This window comes from Hippopotamus amphibius, chromosome 1 (assembly GCF_030028045.1).
Source record: "Hippopotamus amphibius kiboko isolate mHipAmp2 chromosome 1, mHipAmp2.hap2, whole genome shotgun sequence".
NCBI classification, from domain to species: domain Eukaryota; kingdom Metazoa; phylum Chordata; class Mammalia; order Artiodactyla; family Hippopotamidae; genus Hippopotamus; species Hippopotamus amphibius.
Window position 1 is genome coordinate 134,235,008 of NC_080186.1, and position 26,202 is coordinate 134,261,209.

General features: G+C 42.4%; 1 protein-coding gene across 1 annotated transcript in view; it reads right to left on the reverse strand.

The window, feature by feature from the left end:
• DOCK2 (dedicator of cytokinesis 2) overlaps positions 1 to 26,202 on the reverse strand; it is a 414,056-nt gene that overhangs the window by 300,227 nt on the left and 87,627 nt on the right. The window contains exon 23 of the mRNA XM_057729388.1: positions 6,315 to 6,423. Coding sequence (XP_057585371.1) covers positions 6,315 to 6,423 — 109 coding nt within the window. The remainder of the gene's footprint in view (positions 1 to 6,314; positions 6,424 to 26,202) is intronic.

The following is a 26,202-nucleotide window of genomic DNA, read 5'->3' on the forward strand; positions in this document are numbered from 1 at the left end:
TGGGCATGTATATATATATAATACACACACACATATATATGTGTACATATTAGGATTAAAATATATTAATCAATATAGCAAACCATTATTGGAAATTTTACACATGCATGATCTCATTTCATTTTTACAACTACCCTGTGAACAGATACTGTCATCCCACTTTACCAATGAGGAAAACGATGGCACAGAGAGGTAAAAGAACTTGCCAGACACCACACAGCTAATAAGCCGCACAGCAAAGATATGTACCTAATTCTGTCCAACCGACTTCTGACCAGTGTGCTCTGCTACTGCCTACCTTGCTTTAGGAAAAGTTTCCATCTTGGTAAGTGTGGAGGTTTTAGTAGAGGAGACAAGACTGAATTGGGGGAGGAGGGAGATAAAGAAATATCTCCCCTTTGGGAGAATGGCTTTTGAAAGAAGGTACAGCTTTTCTGATATGCCTTAAGAATCCTCCTCGACACATATTTGAGGGTTGCAAGAATGGCCACCAGGAAAACGTTTTCCAGCTCAGTAATTAGTTTATAATGTGGCACCAAGTGAGTTTCCTAGATGAATCATCAATTCCAAGCCCCTCTGCAAGAAGCCAGGTACAGCCCACAAGAAGAGAGCCAGACCCAAATCAAGCAATGGTGATTTTACTGGCCGAAGAGAAGTCACAGGAGAACACTTGAAATGATTGCCATCCAGATGGACTTCACCAGAGCTGATAACCCTGGGCTGCTAGCACACAGCAAATGTTTAAAAACAACAACAAAAATCAAAACCACACAGTTGCACTCCCTCAAACTCAATGGGGATTTGTCTTCTACATGTTTCCAGGGTTCCCTTATCTCTCTCTCTCTCTCTCTCTTGCTCTCCCCTTCATTCTAACCAACACTGCACAGCATTGGTGCCAGCACACAAAGGTTTCTGCCCCTAAAGAGCACATCTTGCAATGATGCAAGGTTATACAAGAACACTAGACATCATCCTCATTCAAGAGCTCTGACAATATTCTCATCCCACCGGTTTTCAATCCTTTTATTTTAACCAAGTGATGGACAGTCAGGGTCCATGGAAACTGGACAAACACTGTCATAGGGGTTCACCACAGCTGACCAGAAGCAGCAGCTTCCTTAGAGATGTTGATCTGTCCCTGAGGAAAACATATTCACTCTCTGCAGACATTCACCCTTGTCACTGGTCTTTCAGTGAAAGGGAAGGGGAGAGGGACCATCAGGTTCTAGGATATGTTTGTCTCCGTGCTTTCTGTAACCCAGCAGTATGCTGGCCTCTGAGTCCTGGCAAGAGGCAGGAGAGTTGTGTTTAAAATGGCTGGCTGAAGAGGCCAAATTCAAGTCTAGGTGGATCCCTTTTATCTCCATGTCCTTGGGGTAGTTAACTCTCTATGCTCCAGTTTCCTCATCAGGAGAATGAAGGGAAAAAGGGCACCTACTTTATAGGGTTGATGTGATGATTAAATGAAAAATATGAGCTCTCAATGGGACTACAGCACCTCACTGGAACAAAATTTCATCCTACCCTCCATAAATCCAACATTCTCAAGTATTGCCTTTAAGTATGGGGTAGATGGTTAAGAAGGGGACACTAAAGAACCATTTAATGATTTGAGATGAAAGTCCAGCTCTTGCTGTTAAATACGAATCTCACTTCTCCTACCTCTGGGGGCTCAGTGTGCAGCCTGTAGGCACTTCCCAAGAGTGAACCAGTTTCCTCCCATACTCTGGACATTTGGAGATTTTACAACAACTAACAATGAAAAGAGAGGAAAGAAAGAGGCCTCCTTAATGAGCTCGACTTCATAACTACAGACCAGACATCTGTCTGTCTGTACTGTTGTTTATGTTGCTTATTGCTTAAACACCTAGAATTTTGCCAGAAGATTCATCTCTTTAATGAATCCATACTTTGCTTGGTGGTGATTAGGAACTCAAACTCCGGGCTTACACAGGCTGGATTCAAGTCCCAGACCTGCCACTTCTTAGCTGTAGTTAAGTTACACAATCTCTCTAAGCCTCCATTTCCTCATCTGTAAAGTAGAGATAAGAAGAGTATTTGCCTAATACAGTGGTTGTTATAAAAATCAAATGAGCTAACAGTATATGTAAAGCTTTTGGCTCAATGTGTGACACATAATAAATACTAAAACATAAAATAGTGGAAACTAGTATTCATTCTTTCATTCATTCAGCCAAAAAATATTCAAGTACCTATTATATGACAGTCACTGTTTCAGATATTGGAGACATTAAAAAAACAGAGCCCCTGGCACTCCTGGACACTCTCTAGTGGCTATATTAGCATATGCGGCAATCATAGTGGCCAAGGGAGCATATCATACAACTATGAGTTGCTTATTCATTTCCACTCGTACCATCAAATTGGAGAATTATGAAGAATCACGACCTAAAGGAGAATGGGTCAAATGGGTCTGTACAACATCACCAAATGGCCATTACTCACATTTGAGCTATAGGCAATTCACAATTGTCTGGTGTAGACCATCTCATCCTGCCATCAGTTTTATCAACAATGCTCACAGGGCTGGCACACACGGGGACCTCTGAGCCCATTCTTGAAAACACATGGAAACCCCCGGCCATAGCCATTCTTTGTGGCTTAGAGAAGAATATTAACTTCGGAGCTATAAGGCCTGGGTGGATTGAAATCTTAGCTCCACCGCTACGAACAGGTATAGTTTAGGATGAAATATTTAACCTTACGAGCCTCCTATGGACACTGAAGACAGCCATTTCTTGCAGACCTCTGGCAGGGCTAAAAACGTGGCATGTAAAAGCTCAGCTTCATGCCTGACACACGGTAAATAATCAATGGAAGGTATTTTTAATGTTTTTCTACCCTCTTTGGATGGCTGGCTTTAAATTCTCCATGGTTTTGTATGAACTACTGCCATGCCAACTCTCAACAAGAAGAGAAACCACAGAAAGCAATTCACAAAAGCCAGACGAGCCTCAGACATGAGAAATAACTTGCCTGGGTCCGAGAACTCACAGTGGGCGAAGCCAGATTGAACCAGATGGGCTCTACTCCGAACTGAGGCAGGCCTGAATTAGGGTTTCCACCACTGCCCAGCTGGAAGTGTAAAGTTTGAACTAGAAATGTCAATCATTGGCATTCTCATTCCATGCTCTCACCCAAACTTACGGCAGACATTACTAATAGATCACAGCACTCGCTCCTACTACACCCCATGTAGGTTCAGAATCAAGACTCCAGTCACGTTGTACTATTTCACTGGTGAAACTTTCCCTTCCTTTTTTATTTTTCATAGAGTCAGTTCTTGTGAGTTTATCCTCCTTGAAATTTATATCTGTTTCTTGATCTAACGGAATAACTGGATGTCTTAACACTGTTCGGCTTCATGCGACAGGGTTAGAAACACAAATATTCCCTTCCAGATTCCACTCTAGGAAAATGCCCTCAAGCCTTCTGGTTTATGATAAGGTAAAGGAGGGAGAGATATAAATGACTAAAAATTACTTAAATTGAACTATGTAACAGGCTTTACACACCAGGCTTTACATACATTATTTAATCCTCTCAATAATCCTCTAAATTAGACATTAGACTTCCCATTTTATAAAAGGATAAAATGAGGCCTTGGGAACTGAAATGAGTTGCCCAGTGTTACATGCCCAAGGGTGGATGCCCCATTTCCCACCCAGATCTCTCTGGCTCAAAATCCAAAGCGCTTTCTCCCGTAGCAAATGTCAAAGTCTGCAGAAGATCTCTTGTGTGGGGTTTCACATGGCCTTTACTCACCTCTCCTCAGCCTATTCCTCACACCCTAAAACAGCATTCAATTTTTTTCAAGTGGTATTGCTCTCCATATTTGAATATGACTTTACATTCTTCTCTGACAACTTTTCAACAATCATACAAATAGGTGGAAAGCATCATTGATTTTATGTAAATCCCAAGAGCTAAATTTGGCCCTTAGAGTAAATTTAAAAAGAGACAAAGTCCCTTCCCACAACTTTGGGGTAGAACTCCGTAAGGAGAAACCAGCATAACCTGGCCCAAATCCCAGGGAAAACAAGACATTTCTAATACAGCTTCCCAGACAGTAAGAACCTGGGTAAAAGGACTCATGCCAAAGCCGTAATAATCCTGTTAGCTCTCTGCATTTGTATAGCTTTTTATAACTGCCTCTTTTGCAGGCAATGTTTATCTGATCTTCACCCAAACAGTGAAGTTTTATAGATGAAGAAACAGAGACACAGAGAAGTTAAATCCCGCGTAAAATCATGTAACTGATCAAGAAGAACAGTCTGCTGACCCAGGTCTCCTTAGGACTAGAAATCCTCACTGAATCATCTTTTTGCTTCCTTGCTTCCTTTTTTCCCTCCTCCTTTCTTTCCCTATCTTTTTGTTCACTCTGTCCCTTTATTCCTTCCCCCCAAATACCTGTAGTTCATCACAGGAAAACAGGTGCTGAAATTGGAAAGGGTGGCTCTAGGGTGGCTTACTGCCTTGTCTTTCTCAAGGTTACTTGGTCTCTCTACCTCTCTGGGGCATCTCTACTCCTTTCTCCTCCACACCAACCGGCTTCCTCTGTTTGTCCATCATTTCTGCTCCCTCACACTTCAGCTTCCCTGGGGTCTATTTTAGACCTGATGCAATGTGATAGCCTCTCCCATTGCAACCGGGCATCCTCAGCTCTTACCGGATATCGTAACACTGTGTGGCCTCTCACTGGAAATCAGCTGCTTCCAGTGGGATGTCAGTGTGAAGCTGTGTGGAAATCACTCTGCTTCCAGGGTGATAGGCTCTGGCTCTTATCACATTCGTTCATGCTACCCTCTGCTCCCGTTATTCCTGTTGCTTTGAAATGATGAGGGTTTGAGGAATAGAGGGAAGACAAAAAAAAAAGAAAAGACTAGCAAGAGGGAAGAGAAGGTGAAAACTGTAAGACTGCAGTCCCGACTCACTGCAGAGAAAGCACTCATATCTCCAGTAGGTGCTGAATGTGTAGTATAAAAAACAGTGTGATGTGGCAGTTCAGAGCACAGTCTTTAGAGCCAGGCCAGAAGAGATCTAGATCCTAGCTACACCCCTTAGTGCATAGGAGCCCTTCGGTTTCCTTATCTATAAAACCGAGATCTGAACACCTATTCTGAGGATTATTCATTCGACAGATATTTATCAAGCATCATCTACATATTAGGACTGTTCTAGGTTCTGAGGATACAATGATGAACAAGACAAAGCTCCCCTCTACACACACACACACACACACACACAGAGAGAGAGAGAGAGAGAGAGAGATTCCCAACATCTATCAAATCAAAGGAAGCCATTAGCAGAGTGATTCCCAAACTTTGCTTCATACTAAAATCAAGTGGGGAGATTTTTAAACTCTCTTTTCCCTGGTCACAGTCCATAGCAATTAAGTTAGAATGTCTGCTGGTGGTAATCAGTCATCACAATGTATTCAAGATCCTCAAGTGATTTTCACGTGCAAAGTTTTCAATCCATCGTGTTAGCAGCAAACACTCCCCAGGCAGATGTCTGCCTTTGCCTCCTCACCTGCCTTCTAGCTGAACACTAGCACCTCATTCATTCTAACCAGAATGGGCAACCTTTGGCATAGGCTATTTAAATTAGCAATTAAAAAAGATAACTCTGACCAAAAGAGGAGGAAGTAATTTGCATTAACTCGCTGGTTTAGATCAATGTGTTTGGGTTTTCTTCTTAATAACTCATGAGGCAGCCCTTCCTGAACACTGTGAATAAATGCTGTGAAAGTTAGGAAGCCTCCCGAATCAGCCCTTTCACTCAGCCTGCTAAACTTTTTCTCAAACATAGGGTTAGCCCTCAAGGTTTCTCAAAGATTTACAGAGTTTATAGATCACGCACCACTAAATTAGAGGACCCATTTTCTCCAAAGTATCTCTTGTTTACTGAGGAGATTCTCATCCCAAAAGAGGATCTGAGTTTACAACGCAGAGAATAAAAAGTGGACGATTTCAGAGACTCCCACCTTAACTGATCTCACCACTAGAAGCAGATCAGGTTTGACCTATTTCCTTCCAGGGAGCAAAAGCTTCAGCGTTATTTAAGAAGAGGCACTGCTACCTTCATGGGAAACAAACAATAAATATGCCTTCTCCTGCCCCGAGCAGCCCTTGGTGTTCACAATTCTTACACCACATGGCCAGCCCAGGCCTTCACTTAACACAGGGCTGCATACTCAAGCAAAAGTAGACATTATCTCACCATGCTGTTATCTATCAGATGACCAAGGGAAAAGAGAGACTTTTTTTTTTCCTTTTGTAGTGTAAACCAACCTGCAACAGGATGGTTGTTTTATATTGACTTTTCATCAAGTTGTTGATGGATTCAAAGAGCCGTCTCATGGATTCTTCAAACTCCATCTGTTCCTTGCCTTCGTAAAGCCTGAAAGAAGACACATCTGAGTCATTTCTCAAGCCAATAGGCAATACCTTGGAGAGTGTGTGCCAGCCACACACTTCATTTGAAACTGAAAAGAGAAAGGGGTGAGGGTAGGGACTTATGAGGAGAGGGGCTGATTCACCAGTCACTGCTTGCCTAGTCCACTCAGGGGAAACCCAGGTCCACACACAGAACAGGTACCGTCCAACAGATAAACGTAAACAGGATAAACCGCCCCCTCCTGCCTTTTCTTTAAAACCCTGAAGAACCTCAAAGGAATGAAACTCATTCAAGCTGAGGAGACATTAATTTCATCCTTCTGCAAGAATCAGAGGGAGACTGTGGTCATCAGATTTTCAAAGTATCTTGGAAGCAAGGAGAAATATTTTCAAATACACTGTCTTCCCCTTAGCCACTGCCCGCACCTCGGATGAACATGATCAAGCTTGTTCCGCATCAGGGGCCGTCATTTTCCCTGCCCTCTCATTTCAGGAGGGTACTTATTACCTAACTTAAAAACTTTTTTGCCTCTGATTATAAAGGCTCCACGTTGATACTGTAAAAAAAATGTGTTACTTATGAAGTAAGACTCCTCGTTAAACCTACCATAAAATTAGCAACTGTTAAGGATGGACATCCTTGCAGAGATTTTCAAGCCCTAATATATATATATATATATATATATATATAATGACTTTTTATAGAAAACAGCCCTTGTATAAAATCAGTGTCCAGCCCCCCGAGTTCTAGTGCCCTCAAGGCCCAGCCTTGGATGCTCTTCGGCCCAAGACCTCTTCAAACAAGCTTTTATTGCCAACCGGTGAAAAATCCTCAGCCTAATCTGTGGCATCCTGGGTGAAACACAGAGAGCAGTGCTCCTGTCTCCCATCCAGATGAAGAGGGTCTCATGTCACAGCCCTACACAGCCAGACACCACCGGGCTGCCAGTGGCCGTGAAGGTGCTTCCCTCAGATAGAGCTCTGGCACACCTCAGGGGTTTGTGTGCCCCATTAACCACAGGTCGGGCGGTCCCTCATGGCCACCTCAGCGCTGTCGCCATCAATCCCCACCAGTCCTCTCGCCCTTCTTTTCTTTCTGCTTCTCTTCTGCTTCCTGTCTCTGTCTTTAAGTGTGTGTCTCTCTGTTTTTCTTCTTCTGAGAATCATTCACTCTGTCTCTCTGTCAGTCTCTATGTTTATCTCTGCTTTCCTCTGTCTGATTTCATCTCTTTCTTCTGTCTTAGTCACTCTCTGTGTCTCCTTCTCTTCTTTTTTCCTAAGTAGCCCTTTCCTAAAGCCTCCCAAAGTAAGAAGCTTAAGGGGAAGCCAGTGCTGAATGTTTCAATCCATTACAGGAATCTGAAAATTGCTGCTGATTTTCTGGGTATCTAGTTCAAGGTCATAGAGACAAGGCGGTGAGAGGAGCCAGGAGTCCTAAGGCTTCTCTCCTTCTCTCTCCCCCACCCCTCTCATTCCTCCCTCTCCTCCTCCGTTCTCCCCTCTCCTACATCACTCAGTCCTCAACCGTCTTGTCCTGCTAGAACAGAGATGTCTGCCATAGAGTCAGTCAGCCTGGGTTCCAATCTCCACTCTGCCCAGTACTAACTGAAGACCTTATTAATAGGAGCAAACATCACAGAGCATCACTCTGCCCCAGGCACTGTCTGTATTATTAAATCACATACCCTCATCACCACACCATGGTAAGGGGCCCCATCCTTAACTCCATTTTACAGATTGGTGACTTAAGCAACATGCCCAAGGACTGCACTCTAGTAAGTGTTAGAGCGAGAATTCAAATCTAGCCATCAGCTCCCGAGCCCGCCCTCTCAATCATTTTGTGGACCACTCTGCTGGATGCTTTACTACCTCTCTTAATCCCTATAAGCCTCAGTCTCTCACCTGCAAATGCAGGCTGTAACAGCACTACATCCGGGGGACTGTGAGGAAACCAGTTCACATGACGACATGCTCAGCACATGCTGGGCCCCTGTAAATGTTAGCCGTTGTCTTGCTGTTGTTAATTGTTGGAGTAGGAGTACTACACAGATAAAGGCATAAAAAACTCTCAATAGGTTGAGACTTGCCTAAATCCCATCTAAGTGGAAAAGATGAGACAGGTCTGGCAGGGAGGAAGGGAGGATCCTAATTCAAAGTGGTGATGCTTTCCCTGAAAGACAGTGCCGTGAGCTTTTCTTTGTGCTCAAAGCTAAGCTAATGGATGGTCCATCCCCCAAGGCTTTTGCCTTGAAATCCCTTCCTGTCTTCTCTGGCCACAGCTGCCTGAAAACATTTAATAAACGACCTCATAATTCCTGTTACTGGTCTATGGGGTCTCCCTCCCACATTAACACCCAGACGTGGCTGCCCATGCTGAAGTCATCATTATTTATATACACAAGGACTTTCTCTGTAAGGCACTCTTATTTGTATATTTGTGGGTGTCTGTGTGTGGCGGGGGGGGAGGGGGCATCCCACCAGGTCCTCTTCTTGGGAACCCCTTGTACTGCCCACAAAAATGGCCTCCAGCAGCTTTTTCCTGCTGGTTGACCCTGCCACCTCCTCCCCAGCCCACCTCCCATAATTGAATAGTCCCATGGCAGCTCCCTCCCTGGGGTTCATCATGTTTGACAGAGACACATCGAAATGGGCTTTGTTGGGAGTCATCTTAAGGCAGTGCTCCAGAGGGAAAGGTCTTGAACTCCTGCTGAGAAGATCTTGGAGGCTCCCCTGGTTCCTGACATCCTGTATCTGGTTATTTAACTCTTTCTGGATTTTATAAGCTGCACAAATATCCTGCCAATAAACTCCCTTTTTTGTTTAGACTAGCCCTGGTTGGATTCATTGCAACTCCTGTCCGGTCATAACTCTGCAAGGTGAGACGAGCTTCTTCTGCAGCTCCCTGGGCTTCTAAACCAAGAGCTGCTGGGAAGGCCAGTGAGCGCTGGGTCCATGCTTCCCATTGTACAGATGAAGAGACTGAGTGGGGAGGTGACTCAGCTTCACCACCATCTTTTAAATGTTATTTGACTAAGGTGGAAGTGAAAAGAGACTTTTACGCTGTAAGACCAAGTCAAGGCCTTCCACTCAAATTTAAACTTTGTAGGAAACTGAATTTAATTTCTACCAGCAAGACAAATGTGATTTGCTCTAGGGCACAGGCTGCACCAATGGCACAGCTAGACCCAGAACTCAGCATTCTTCTCCTTCCACGCTCTGAGACTCTAACCGGGCATCGCAGATGACACAGATCCCATGAGGCCAAGACTGGGGTACCTGCCTTCGTGGGAATCTAAGCTGCTCCCTGCCATTCACATCACAAGTTAAGTACCTTAATGCCACACTCTAGTCGAGGGAAGGAAATACAGTCTATACCTGCCAAAGTTTTACAGAGGATAAAAAACAATTCTGTGGGGAAATGGCTTGCATTTTACAGTGGCTACATCATTAAGCAAAATTACTGCAGTCTCATCAGTCCTGTGTGTTTATGTGTGTGTGTGTGTGAGAGAGAGAGAATTTTTAAGCCTGGGCTTTTATTTGGTGGGATGGTTAGAATAGCTGAAGGAAATGATTACAGTTGGGAAGAAGAAAGGAAGCAAAAAAATATTTAGTGTAAAGAGCTTTGCTGTCTAGCTAGACTCCTCCTATGTGGCCTCAGAGAAATTATGTCTCCAAATCTTACCTTTCTTGTTGATAAAATAGAGATATAATGCTCAAAGAGTTATTTTGAGGTGAAAAAAAATGAGATAATGCCTTTCAAGTACTTAGTATTATAGCTGGCACTTAATACATGTTAAGTAAACATCAGTAATACTTGTTGATTCCTAAGCACAGAAGTGATCACACTGGCAAACTCTCTGATCTGAGTGCACATAAATGAAAGGAATATTTCTTAGAAGGACTGACTAAGGAAAAAACACATAAGGGTTTTATATTATATGGAAAAATAAACTGATGGGGAACGGGGGGTGGGGCGAGTGTCAGGGGTAATTCAGCACTGTTGGACCTCCCCTGAGAAACTTGAAGAGAAAAGAAAAATAATGTCTTGTCTATCTGCAAGGCTTTAAATGTGGCCTTGAAGTCAAGGGCACAGCAGATGTAGTTTTAAGGTCCTTCTTTAGCGCTTGTTCTCTGTATATAGCTTCAGGGGGGAAACATTTTTTCTGGCTTCAGGACACCTAGAAACCAGCTGATTCTGCCAGGGAACGAATTACTGAAGGGCCCGCAGGTCCTGACCACAAGGAAAACTGGAATAACCTGCGAGGCGCTGTTCTGGGGTGTGCGAGTCCAACCACAGCAGGCACTCCGCTCCCAGGGCTTGGATAAATATAGCGAAGCTCGGCTGGCATGTGATTCATTAAGGAGACACTGTGCACAGCTGAGCACTCACTAAATGCAAATAGGGCCCCATATGGTGTGTACAATGCTTTGCACCACCTCCTCCATGCAGGTACATAAAGCCTCAGCCGAAAACGGAGATGCCAACCTCAGGCCAGCAGCCCAGGGAAGCAGAAACAAACCAAAGCAACCTCAGGCTGCAGAAAGCCAGGAGCAAGATTCACCTTAGAATCCAGGGTGCAGGGTTTCCTGGGACCCGGCCCCTTTTCATCTGTATACTTCATACCTCGACCACTTCCAGCTCCTCTGAGCCACATTCCCAGGCATCCTCCTGATTTCCTACCTTTCTCTCGAGGCAACACAGACATTTAAGTAAGACTGCGCAGCTTTCAAACCTTGCTCTGCCACTTATCAGTTGGGTGATCTTCACTAAATTTCTTCAACTCTAGAAGGCTCAGCTTTCCTCACTAGTAAAATGGTGCTGGCCCCACAAAATGGTTGTCCTACATTAAATTAATGCATGTAAGGCAATTGGCACAGTGCCTAGCGCACAGTTAGCGATAAATATTAGCTATTGTTATATAGTACCACTGTTTTCTTCTGAATCCACTCCTTTCTGCCTTCTAAAGCCTTAGAAGGAAGAAACCAGCAACTTCATAAAAGTAACTGCCATTTATTGAGCACCTACTGTGTGCCAGGCACTGCAGTGGAGATAAACAGAAGTGAGACTCAGTCCCTATCCCTAAGAAGTCACGAGGCAGACCCACAGGTAAATCATATATTGCCGTATAGCGAGAAAAACTCAACAATAAAAGTTTAATATTACTGTTGAGTGACTCTTAAGGGTCAGGCACTGTGCTCATTTCTTCACATGGATTAGCTCATTTGAGAGAGGCTCTTATCTACATCTTACAAATGAGAAAAGAAAAAAAATTAAAGAGGCATGAACAAGGAGAATGGAAGCTGAGAGGGGGAGTGGGGGCTCTGGCTGACACCAAGCGCAGTGAGTCACCTACCTGAAGGCCCCTCGCAGCCCTCAGCACCCCACCCCCTCCCATGCCACCAGCACAGCCTGTCCGCCACCTCCTTCCTCCCTCCCAGAAGTCCTGGAAAGGTCCCCAGGATTAGACCTGGGCCTGGCTTGCCTCTGTCTCCCTCACCTGGTCACATCTTTTGCCTAAATTTGCTCATGGCAAGGTATATACCTGACTCATTTCACAAGTGCCTGGGAGCAAGACTGGATTAATTAGGAGATTTTTCAAGTGAAAACTCCATTTTAAATGTCTCCATGATCTTACATGGGACTGAGCAAAATGACTTAAACCATGAGGTCACACCAGGCCATTTCGTTACCTTGCCAAACAAGTCAAGATACTTTTGTGCCCCCGTGATGCCAAGACACGAAGAATACTGCAGAAGGGAGGTGCTCACCCAGTGAATTTCGTTAGATGAACGATATGCGCTGCACATAGCATTTAATGCAGACTGACACAGTAACTGAGGCTTCCCTGTTCGAATACTTCATTCTTTTACATCACCACTTATCTGCCTGTCTTCTGCACTGGAGTATAAGCTCCATGCAGGCAGAGATCAAGGTTATCTTTGTCATAATAGCACCATGTCTAGCAATAGATGTGGAACATCAAAAGTGAGTTTTAAACAAATGCATCAACAAATGATAAATTATTAAATGAATGAAACGCAGAACCTTCAATGTGGCTGTACAGAAATGTCTTATGAATCCACAGAACTCATAGCAGTTCAGCTAATTCTAACCTAAATAACATCTTGAGGATTGTATTAATATGTGGGAAGACATTCTGGAACCTTTTTGAAACATTGAAAATGTTGAAGTATGTGGGCCGAGCGATGGGATTCAGAATGTCCTGCTTGAGCAGTGGAGGAGCTGAGGGTGCGGGGCGTGGAGACTAATATCACCCTGTTTGGTCCTGAAGGATGGCTGGTTAGCCAAAGACGGGTAAGATTCCTCAGAGGAGGAACAACCTAAGACAGGCACAGCCACAGAGGGGCCAACAGGGGTGGTGCATCCTTATATCACCGTGTTTGGCCCTGGAGGATGACTGGTTAGCCAGAGACGGGTAAGATTCCTCAAGGGAGGAACAACCTAAGACAGGCACAGTCGCAGAGGGGCCAACAGGGGTGGGGCACAGACCCCTAATATCTGAGAGAGGTCTCCTGCCCCCAGGGCTGTTTTGCTCTCCACCCCCAGCTCAAATCCACACCTGCTCAACTCCGACCCAGGAAGTAAACAAAGATAATTGCCTCAGTCATGTGAGGCCTTTGATTGTTTATGAGTGTAACCTGAGAATGTTAGCCCATGAACTCAATAAAAGCAACCTGGGATGAGTCAGCAGGGCTCTTGATCCGAGAGGTCTTGAGCCCCCCGGTCCCACTTTTCTCTTCAGTCTGTGTCTGTGTCTTCTTCAAGCTTGCGGCACCCGTCACTCGCCTCGAGTCGCCGAGCTGGTCTCGGCATTAATAGTCATGTTCAGCTATGCCATTTTTATTTATTATTATTACTTTTACCATCAAGACTACTAATACTGATATTAGCTGCGACTTATTAAGCATTCACTATACACCAGGCACTATGCTAACTGCACAAGGTCACCCAACAAGTAAATGGCAGAGTCAGAATTTGAGTCCAAGTGTCTGGATGCAAATTTCACTCCTTTAACCACTAGGCAACACTGCCTCCAGGAACAGAGCAAAGTAATAGCAGATTACCGGGAAACAGAACAAGTCAGCGTGGATAGGAAAGCATCCATTGCCCCTGGGATGATGTTCTGAGACTGTCTAGGAAAGTTAGATGGCTGGCTCTAACCTTTTTCTGTTCAAGCTCTAAATCCAGTTACTAGGCTGGTGTTCCTACCCCTGAGCCAGTAATTTGCTCCATTACAGGAGGTATAAATTAGTGACTTTACAAAGAGAACCATTAAGGCATCCGTGGCTTCAGAACTGTAATTACTCTGGAAAATTCACAGGAGTCTAAGCCAGAACCTACCTACCTCTCTATTACCTCTCTGTCCCTGTCTCTCTCTGTGTCTATCTCTGTCTCTTTGTCTCTCTCTCTCCACTTCTCCACAATTTGGGATAAAGAATAACTGTAGCCAAACCAGTGGCTGAGTCTGTCTGAAAATCATCCTTGCATTTATTGATCCTACTTATAGAAAGAAACCCTTCAGTGCACTCAGCAGGCACATTTAAATCAAAGCAATAGGGCAGAAAGGGATCACGAAAGAGTGGGTCCTCTCTCTGGTTCCACTCTTCCTCACATGGTCATTGTCACTACCGCCACTCCCTCTCCCACCACCAAGGTCTATGGACCAGAAATGAATCAGAAACTGCAGATTAAGGTGTGGAATTTCGGTGCAATGAGCCTGGAATGAGCTGCCCAGCTCATCAGTGGTGGCAGAAAGTTTCATTTGAAGGGTAACAAAGTTGAAGTGTAAGGAGTTATTCTCAGAAGAGAAAGAGTAAAGCTGTACTGTATTAGAAAGGAACTATGTAAGGAAGGGCTAGGATAAACTACAAAGTTGCCAGCATGCATTATCAAGCAGCTCTGGTGGTCAGAGAGTATTTCATGAAGACTTAATTGAATTGAATACTACCAGCAGTCCATAGGCAGGGCTCAGACCAGTTCCTGGTGGCAATCCTTTTGTCATTGACAAAATCATTTCTACTTGAGCTATTACTTCTCCAGAATCTGACATTTGAGGAGGGATTGCCCCTTAGGGCAAACTGCAAAGAAGTTTCACTAAACAGTCTTCTTCCTGTAAATCACCCCAGGGAAGAATGATTTGTAGATGAGAGGGGAAAAAAAGACAAACTCAACATGTGGGGATCCTGTTTTGAGAAAGGTCTAGAATGAACACACAATAATTAAAACAATCACTGAAGAAAAACTGCCTCAGGTAGAAGTGTAAACAGTCTAAATAAAAAAAAAAAAAAAACAAAACAGAAGTTAACAATGATGGAAGAAATGAAAGAAAAACAATCCATCTAAAACATTCACTTTACTTTTAAAATACGGCAACCCTGTGTAATAATTTAATAGAAAGTAGGTAATAAAATGCAGGCAAAAGCCTTGAAAAGAACTGTAAGTTATGAATAGAGTGTGACGTGTGCCCTGTGCCATCCTTCATTCTACTGAGAGGAGCTGCAGCCTTTATGTAATTTGGCAGAAAGAACTAAGTTGCATATGTCTGCACTTAAGTAAATTTCTCCATTAGCATGAAAAATGGTATTCAGGGTCTTTTCCCTCGATATAATTAGAAATTGAGTGTTCCCGAAACAACGTTCCTAAGGATAGACACACACACACACACACACACACACACACACACACACACACACACACACACACACTTCCATGGTTTGAAGACACGTAGAGAAAAATATAGATTACATCATCTACTTGAAAGAGCAGCTAATACTCAGCAAAGTCCTTCCAGCTCTTTCTCTTCAGGCCAAGCTGGCCTAAAAAGTTTAGGTACTAAAAAGAAATTAGGTCTTAACTGCTTCTCTTACCATTTCTTCCTTTGGTTTTTTAATGACCTGGGAAGTGTCCTTGATATCTTTTCTTGATTTTATTGGAATATAGTTGATTTACCATATCGTGCTAGTTTCAGGGGTACAGCATAGTGATTCAGTATTTTTGCAGATAATACTCCACTAAAGGTTATTACAAGACAGTGAGTATATTTCCCTGTGCTGTACAGTATGTACTTGTTGCTTGTCTATTCTACGTATGGTAGATGTATCTGTTAATCCCATACCCCTGATTTGTCCCTCCCCCACCTTCCCTCTCGCCTTGGGTAACCACAAGTTTGTTTTCTATATCTGTGAGTCTGTTTCTGTTCTGCAAATACATTCATTTGTATTATTTTTCAGATTCCACATATAAGTGGTAACATATAGTATTTGTCTTTCGTTTATTTTACTAAGCATAATATTCTCTAGGTCATAATAGAAAAAAATTAAGTTGCAGAATGATTACACAAATGTGCATGCACACACGCACATACACACTTAGTAAAATCTATACATTAAATTGATCATTCCATTACCTCTTAGAAAAGGGATTGTGTATATCAACAGTCCCTTTATACACTTTTATATTATATTCTGATTTTATAACAAGTAAATATTATCTTTAATTTTAAAAAGGGCTTTCTACTCTTTTTTTGGTGGGGTGGGGATAGTGAATGTTTCTTGGGCTCCAGTTCCTTTCTACAACAATCCTTTTCCCCAGAGTCGTTCCTGAATCCTCTCATTCTCATCATGGACACTAGAGCTGGAGCCAGGAGGTCTAGCTCAAGGCCATGCAACTGGAGGCAATTTTCCCTCTACAATCATAGAATCGGGATGCTGATTTCTCACCTGCTTCCTGGTTCTTGGCATGGACTGCAGCTAGAGACACACTTGCCTAAGAAATGTCAAGTTAGTATTACTCTAAATGGTGGTCATGCCAAAAGCATCTGAACTTTGCCCTTTCAGTCTGTGGCTTCTTGAAAAGTGTAATTAACCCCAGGCTACCTGATCTTGTTCCACTGAGAGCCTTGACATTTGGTGGGTAGAGTTAAATACAATTTTTAACATTTTCTTTACTAATGGTGCCAGTTTTAAAAATGCATGTGCAGTAAAACTCTTTGTTTTGAAATCTGGGAATACCTGAGGAAGTGTCGAATCTAAACATGCTAAGGTTTGTATTACGGGAGACCTTATTTGGCAGTAGGGTGGCTGAAGGCCAGACACGTAGCCAGGAGATTGGCAGAAAGAGCTGTGGTCTCTGTCCGCAGGACTAAGTTCTCCCTCATCTCTAAATTGACCACATCACCACTGAGGGAAACTTCCAGGATTCCTAACTGACTTCTATGGTCAAAGGGTCGGGATGGGATATGACAATCATCTAGGACCAAGCCTGCTCACGCTGCAGAGTTCCCCAACAGAGCACGGTCCCATGGGTGCCCAAGCCAGGGCCTGGGGTAGGTAGGGGTGGATCTTGAAAAGCCTGAGTATCATTCAGTCATCAAGTTCCACTAATGCTACCTCCCCCAGCCATTTTTTCCCCAGCTTTATTGAGATATAATGGACATATAATACTGCGTGAGTTTAAGGTATACAGTGTGAGAATTTCATACAAGTTTCTATTGCAGAAAGTTTGCCACAATAAGGTTAGTTAACACATCCATCACCTCACAAAAGTACAATTGTGTGTGTGCTGAGAACATGTAAGATCTATTCGGTTAGCAACTTTCAAGTATATGATACAGTATTGTCAACTATAGTCACCAAAGCCCTTTACTACCCTGCATCTTCATCAGCACCATTTTCATCCACGTCCCCATCACCTCCCACCTGTAGAGGTTTCTGAACCACCTCCCTTCCTTCACTCTTACTTCCTTTCAGTCCATTTTCTACACAATGGTCAGAGGGACCATTTTAAAAGCACAAATGTGATCATATCATTCTCTTGTTCGTAATCCTTTAACAGCTCCCCATTTCCCTCACGATATTGTCCAGATGCCTGACCTTCAAGGATCTTCAAGATCTGTCTCTTCCTGTCCCTCCAGGCAATCTCCTGCTGCTCTAATCCCTCCATCACTGAATTCCAGTCACTTCTACCTTTCCACAGTTCCATTGAGTCAAACTCCCTACTATCCCAGTGACCTCCTTCCAGCTTTCTGTTCACCAGTAACGCCCCCCTCCTCTTTACCTGTCAACTCCTACTCATCACTCAGGTCACAGCTTAGATGGCACTTCCTCCAGGATACCTCCCTGACCTCAGGATGAGATTTGATTTCCTTGCTACATGCTCTCAAGGCATCTCACACACACCTCTCTTAATTTCACATGCTACTACATGACTGCCTGCTTAATGACTCCCTTCCCACCTATACTAAAAATCCCATGACTAGGCCTGAGTCTCTCCAGTTTATTGTTGTATTTCCAGTGCTTAGCAGAGTGGTCTAGTGGCTACTCAATAAATATTTGTTGGGTAAACACCTGATTGCTAATGCAAACCAAACAAATACTTCAACAAGATAGAAACTTTCATTATCAAGTCAAGGACTTAAAAAGAAGAACCAATTTCAGGGCTCAGCGTGCCTGGGACAGGTATATAATGTGTTGGTGCTGAACATAAGGAAGAATAAGTGCTGAGTTACAGGCCTTCGAGAAGCTGAGGCTCAGAGGGAAGAGAGATTTCCAGGCTGAGATGACCTGTGAGTTAGTCACAAGGCACACATGCCTCCTGCCCCATGGATGCCTCCAAAATGGAAAATGGCACAGTTCCAGGTTCAGAAAAGCAGGACAAGCAGCATGTGTAGCAGACCAAGGCTCCCAGGCAGGGCCCTCAACAGGCTTCTGGGGTTTAGGAGAGGCTGCCTTCTAACATTTATTATGAGAGAGGAGGCACCAGATTATTACATTACATCGTATCCGAAGAAGAAATGTTGATCACAGAAGAGGGATCCTGATCCAAAGAGGTGAGCTTTAAAACCCAGGGCTGCATTTCAGTCACCAGACCTTGCTGACCCAACTGTGTATACCTGGCTTAAACCCAAACACAGAGAGCAAGCCGTGAGAGACAAGGAAAGGAAAAACTAAAAAATAATGGACTCTGTAAAGTCTAGGAGGAGGACACTTTGACTTGGCTTGAGCAGGTGTGTTTAAGGTTTCCATTAGATAATTAATTCAACTAATAAATATTTGTTGAGCACCTACTATGCACTAATCATTGTGCTATCAAGGAATTTATAAGGAGAAGCAAAAATCAATACCCAAAAGTGTAAAATGGAAGCTGTGATATGTATTTGGGTATCAATTTTTATTTCTCTTTTCAAATTCCTTGATAGCACAGTGATTGGCATACAATAGGTACTCAGCAAATTTTTTTTGTGATACATACGTGAAAGGCAAAATACATGGGCAATGAGAATTTAAAGAGATTTGACCTAGCCAGAAAATATAGGGATAGGTTCCCTGAGGGAGTGATGTTTGAGGTAACCCAGAAAAGGAGAATAAGAAAGAACTAGGAGAAAAGGAGAAAAAAAGGGCATTCCATCCACAGGAAAGCAAGCACACAGGCCCTGCAGCAGGAGGGAGCCAAGTGGGTCACAGGGACTGAGTGAAGGCCCCTGAATCCGGAGTGCAGAGAATCCGGGTAAGTCGAGTGAAAGGAGGCTGGTGGGCCACCAGGGCCAGACCCACCGACCCGCGCAGGTCACGTGGGGTTTTGCCTTCACCCTAAGAGCAATGAAACGAAATTAGAGGAGTTTAAGAAGGTGAGCACCTCAATCAGACCTGAAGTGTGGAAAGATCATTCTGGCTGCATTGAAGTTTAAAGTCTTCCGCTTATGATATTGTGGTGGACACAGTGCCCTAGAAAACCTCTCAAAAAAAATGACTACCAAAGTGGACTTTCAAAATGAGTCAGTGAACTGTCAACAAAGTACAGAACCCACAGAGGAGGAACACAAAGCAAGAGTGAGACTAGGGTACTCACAAAGCAATAAAGCCAGCCTGCCCCCCAGCATTTGCTCGACCCTAGTGTCCTTAGCCTTCTGTTTAGATGGCTGCTTGGGGGAGAGAAGGAAGGAGATCAGTCCTGGGGCCTGTATATTGGAGATACTTGCAGTAAATTGATACTTCAAATTGTTACATCTTCCTATAAAGGAGGGTGAGAAATAAATCTATTACGTGAAAGAAAATTTAGTGCTGGGTGGAGAAGGAAAAACACATCTCCATTAAGATTTCTTAACCACAAACCAGTCCTCACCTGGATTTTGTTTGCTTGTGGTTTTGTTTTTGTTTTTTCCAAATTCATGTACCTTACTTGGATCAACAAAGAGAAATTTTAAAGAGGTCTCTGGCTGTTAATGCCCCCCAGGTGAATGATGGAAAAAAATTCTGATTTTCTCTGGAAGAAAATAAAAACTTTAATTCAAGACTTAAAATATACAACAACTGATAAAGTTGAAAGGGAAATAAGCTTTAAAAATAATAATAACAAAATGCACAAGGAATCAAGGTCACCCAAAAGGGAAACAGCAGAATCAGCCTAACAAAGATTCCCCATATTGGAACTATCCAACAAAGAATATAAAAATATCATAATTAATGTGCTTCAAAATATAGAAAAGATGCTTGAAAATGTGATCAAGGAACAAAAAAAAAGTTAAAAATTATATTTGAATAAGAACTCAATGGAATTTTTAAAAATAAATAATATAATAATTAAAATAATAAATCTTATTCAATGAATCAAACATCACATTAGATGTAGTTGAGAGGGAAACTGGTGAACTGGAAAACAGGTTCAAAGAAATTAGCCAGAACAAATCCCAAAAACCAAAAACATAGAAAATGTGAGTGTTTATGAGACATGGAGAATAAGGTCTAACATACATTGACATTTCAGAGAGATAAGAGAATTTATGGAGAAAATACAAAAATTAAAAAGAATGATGGATGAGAAATGTTTTGAAATTGGTATTAAAAATACCAAACTCCAGATCCAGGAAAACTAACTTTTAGCTGTATAAACCAGCTCATTCCGAAGTACAGCATGGAGAAACTGCAGAATATCAAAGACAAAGAGATGATCTTAAAAGCTGCCAGAAAGAGAAAACAGAAAGCCCATAAGGGAACAACAGTAAGACTGACAACTAACCTTTAAGAGCCAATCACAGTGAAAAAAAGAGGTAGAATTCTATATCCAGAGAAACTTTTCAGAATAAAAGTTTCAGAATAAAATCAGACAGACTGTAGAGACTCTACCAATAAAATTTGCTAAAGTTAATAATAGAAGATTTACTTCAAGAAGAAGAAAAACAAATACTGAAGGTCAAAGATGACAGGAGAAATGATCATTTTTTCTCCTGTGTTAGAAAAAGTAACATGAAATTTACCATTTTAACCATTTTTAAGCTTACAGTACAGTAGTGTTGAACATTTATTGTTGAAAACATATAAACAAATACTGACAACTTAAAACAATAATAATGCCTAATTATAGAGTTATCAAAAGACGCAAAACTGAAATACTGCACATTTCTAGCATAATATTTAAGGAAGAAGTGACAATATTTTCTAAAATCCTTTATTATTCAGGGGGACTCTAAAGATATTAACTTTAGATTTTATTAACTTAAATATGTATGATAGAATATCTAAATAGCCACTAACAGAACTGGATATAAAATGTAACTTTCAAACTAGTAAATGGGAAAAGTGAGTGAGAAAACTGAAGGCAATCTAAAAAAAAAAAAAAGGACAGAAAAATCAGTGCGTTGGGGAAGATGCACATCTAAAATGATATAAATAAATTCAAAATATTAGTGATCACAATAAAATATAATAGTGCTTCATGATGAACATTGTCATCAAATTAGTAACAGAGAGGACCTTCCTTACACTGATAAAAGGCATCTAAAATAGTTTTAAAATCCAGTACATAACATATATCACCATTTTTATTCAACATTGATCTAGAAGCCTAGCCAATGCAATATGGTAGGGAGAAAAAGAATTAGGATTAGAAAGGGGGAAACAGAGCTTTCCATATTTACAGGTGTTATAACTGTCCATTGAGGAAATTCAAAAGACTGCATAGCAAACAGATGCTAGGAGCACAAGGATGGAAGCAGCAAGACCACTGGAGAAAGCTAACACGGTGATCCAGGTGTGAGGGGATGAGAACTGTGTATAGGAAGTTGGTGTGAAGATGGAAAGATGTGGATGAATTTGAGAGACACTTAAGAGGGGAAAAGGTTGGGACTTCACTGTGGATTACATGGGGGGAAAAGCCCACAAAGAGTCAGGTGTCCAAAAGTCCTATTTGTCTGCCTCACGCAACATGCTGGGTTGTAGGTCAGTGAGAATAGGGGTTGTCATGAGTTCGGTTCTGGTTATGCTAACTTTGAATTGCCTCTGAGATATGAAAGAAGGAGATATGAAGTAAATTATTGGACACACAGATCTGGAACTCGGCGAAGAGGTCAAGCTGGATTTCTGGGTTACCTGCATAGCAGGGGTAACTAAAACAATGGGATTGAATTCAGTCACCTAAGGAGAGGGAGTTGAGTGAAAGGAAGATCAGGCCAAAATGAGCATCGAGGACCCCCAAAGGGTGTGAGAAATATGAAGAATACAAAAAGAGTTCCATGCTATAGAAACCAAGGGAAGAAAGTGTTTTGAAGAAGAAAGAGAGGTTAGCAATATAAAATGCTGTGGCTCATGCTACCTGGGATATTCTCAACTGTTGACATGGTAATGTTATCAGCTGTGGCTTGTTCACAAAGTATATTTGATTATGGACAAGCTCTTTATTTTTACCACCCCTATAGTACCCAAGGCCAGCAGGTCTGCCCTCCCTCCAGAATGCGCATCTGATAGGAAATCAGGAAATAATAATAAATGATACTATTTAGCCCAGCAAACTGTGATATGGAAAAACATTCTTCTGTGGAAAAGTTCATCAGTACACAAATACACACATCTGCATAGTGAACTCTGATAATCAAATCAAGTGACTTTGACACTATCTGCTACTTTAGGTAATAAGGGTCTTTAGACCCATACATTAACACATCATTGAGAAGTGACTATTATTTAAAAAAAAACTTTTTCAAAACTGCAACCAACAATTCATGGCTGCTAAAACATATAAGGCATTAAAAATAGTAAATATTATGATTGTAAAACAATAAATGCTTAGCAGAGATGAGATACTGCAAAAAAACCAAACGTACAAAGAAACCTAAAGGGATTACTCAATGAAATGAGGTAGCACAGGCTGTGTCTGTCCCCCAACCCAATTAAAGATGGGTGGTTTATGCCTGAATCTTACAGGAAGTAACTAAAGAAGCTTGTGAGAGGTTACAAAACACACAACTTTCAACTTTCAATATGAATTACTATAATCCAAAACACAAGCACTTTGTAGGACAATATGCACTTTGCTTGTACTTAGAGTCCCTTACTCTTATCTAGGGTTGTGTAATTAACTTAGGGGTTAACAATTCTGTCACTTTCCAATGAGCTGCCCATTTCAGGTGGCACTGATCAGTCACAGATCCTTGTACAGCTACCTCTACACTCAGGCTCAGTGTCCTCCTCAACACTAGACCAGGCAGCTGCCCCCAAGCCACCCATGTGGCGTACGACACAAACCCTACTTACCATGAAGTGTCAGCATGCTACCTTCCATGTAAGCATCTTCAGTTCCATGCCTTCTGAGGACTTGGTAAGACACTTAGAATGAACCTTGTGTGGTAGTCTCTGCCTATCTCTCCAAATTCGTCTTCCTCCCAATCTCCCCTGTGTTCTTTACACTTCAGCCACAGTAGTCTTCTCTTTCTTTCTTTCAAGCAGTTTCTTATTCAAGAGCGCTTGCTCAGAATTTCCCTCCCTGAATGACTCTTCCTTCCATCCCTGTGTGGCTGGACCATTCCCATTCTGCACATCTCAGTTTAAAGGTCACTTCATCAGAATCCTCACAATAACACTGTGAAGGAATCCCAACTTTAGAGGAGGAAACTAAGGCACAGAGGCAAGGCCATTTGCCCACAGTTATACAGGTAGTTAATTGGAATTATCCACCGCTGTGCTGGACCACCTATCACAACTACTTACTTAATTCTCTTAGCTGCATTTATCATGGTTTGCAATGATTTGGTGTATTTGTTTATTTTATTTTTGTCCTCCACAGTATTATATAAGGGAAGCATGCGGGCAGGGCTACATCTGTCTTGTTCACTGCAGTATCCTAGCATAGAACTTCCAAACAGTAAGACTCAAAAATGTTTACTGAATGAATGAACAAACAAACTGAATTGAACTAATGTGTCTTTGCAACTGTAGGAAAGTAGATCTGAGACACACAGGAATTAGATTGGAGATTTGAAGGAGAGTGACCATATGTACCCCATAACTAAGTCCTTTTTAATTTTCCATCCACCCCAAAGACACAAAAAGAAACAAGCCCAACAACTGAGTAATGTATTATTAATACTTCCTATTAAAGAAACAAATTCTACTTCAGGGTGATGCCTGCCTCAAGTGCATTTGAAGTAGATCACAAAGTACATCTAGTCATCCTGATTCAGTTCAGCATCCCTGACAATTAGGTTAGCTTGGTGAATTTCACCCCTCTGGCAAACTAGACCTTTTATTACCCTGCATGTTCATATCTAGTTACAGGGGATTTGCAAACACATTTCCTAAATCTACATATTTATTCAGTAAATTGATCTCCCACCCAAGTCATTCTCTGAAGAATTGTCAATCTCGGCATTTGGCAGAAACAGTTATTTTTATGCCAAGGCAAAAAATCTGCCAGCAAGCTAGCTCCCAGACTTCTAACAAGGAGTTAACAAGGAAAGGAAATCATCTACTGCTTCAACCTGAAACAATGACTATCTTGTGTCCTCTATGGCTTTTCCCTTAACTATCTACAGCATCTTGTTCTACAAAATTAAGCCATTTAAAGGGACAATGGAAGCAAACAAGACCAGCATTTTACACTTGACTGTAAGCAGAGTATGAGATTGGTAACAAACAGGAAACAATTGGCTCCTTCTGAGGGATGGTGGGGGGAAGCCAGCCTTGGATTATACCCTGGCAAACAACCCACAATGTAAGTAATTCACATGCAGATGATGGGAAATCAATCACCAAAGCCTGATCCCTCTGCCCCTTGATGGCCTCCTGGTTGGATATTAGGAAAGACACTAAACTCTGGGAGAGGGTTGGCTGATTCACCAAAGATCTCCTAATTGAGAAATATCTTGCTCCAGATCAGTTTTCAGTTCCCAGGACTTCATTGTAACAGTGAATACTGCTGACACTCCCCCCTGGAAATGCTCCATTTCCTGGCTCCTGTAATGCCAATCCTTCCTGCTTCCTCTCCTCTATCTCCTATCCTCCTTCCCTGAAACTCTCCCCTCATCCATCCACCCCCCACCCCCGCCGACATGCTCATCTCCTGCTTTCACTCTGAGTTTTATAGCATTGCTCACCTTGTGCTACAGCTTCAAATACCTCTTTCTACCAAAGGAGATCAATTTCTACCAAAACCATATCTCCATTCTCCACTCCTCTGAACTCCAAATCTGTGTCTAACTGCCTGCTGTGCATTTCCACCTGGTCACGCCAGTAAACACCTCCAGCATCATGTGTCCCAAACACATCGTCTTTCCCCCCAAACCTGCTCCGCCCCTCACTCATCATGTTCATGAGCAACGCTTGATAAAATGGACCAGAAATTTCAGTGTCAGATCAGCTGACTGGCCACCTCCATCAATTCCACTCCCACATTCAATTAGTTTGGGCAATCCTGCCATCTAAAAACCCTTATTCTCTTGCTTTCCTTCTTCTCCAGCTCCACCATGACTACCTCAGTTCAAGTCCTCCTGCCTGGATTATCACAATACCTTCTTTAGGGAGCTTCTACCTCTCCTCCTCCATCTCCCACGTACTAACCTTACTTCTGCACTAATCTTTCTAAAACACGAATCTAATCATGTTAATCCCCTGCTTTAGAACTTCAGTGGCTCCCCACTGCCAAAAGCAGGGGTTTCCAAAACTGCTCCTGTGAGAAAAAAAATTTAAATATGATTCTTAATAGATGTTTTTTATATGTAAATTATATCTGTGTATTATTCTAAGTTAAATGTTTATAAAGTTTAATTTCTCCATCTTAGGACAAAATAAAGAAATTTTAATATTTTTGTCTGACCCCAGTGAGTTAGTTTGTACCCCCACTGGGGTATTCACTCTGTGCTCTGAGGCTGGAGGGTAGCATGTATGCCAACATCCCCCAGCACAGAAAATGAAGCCTGACTCCTTGGTCTGGCTTTCCAGGTGTTTCACAACCTAGCTCCAACTCCCCTCTTCAGACACATCCTGACTCCTCCACCACCGCAGCTTCACACACGAGCCACAGCTCCATAAAAGTGCTTTTCATGGGCAGGCACAGGGTAGGGCAAAGAACTGAGATTTTGATGTCAGATCCCTCCCTGCCAACATCTAACTGTGTGACCTAAAGTCACTCTCTGCACCTCTCTGGGCCTCAATTTCTCCTTCTGTAAAATGAACATAAAATGAATATAATAATGCGTATATTTTGCAAGGTTGTTGTGAGTATTGAGGTAGAGTGAAAAGTGATACAGGGCCATGTACAGAGGAGAGGCTTTATAAATGGTACCTCAGAGTAAGTTCTATACAATATGCTGTCCCCTCTACTTGGAATTCCTGATTCTCTTTTCTTCCATGGGCAGGCTTCTTAAATACCTTTTAATGTCTAGTTGAAAAATCACCTCCTCTGAGAAGAATGACTGGTCCTCCCGAGGTGGAGTCTGTCATCCAAACCTGTCTGCCCCCAGGAGCCATTTGCCCTCCTCCACTGAATCATATCACT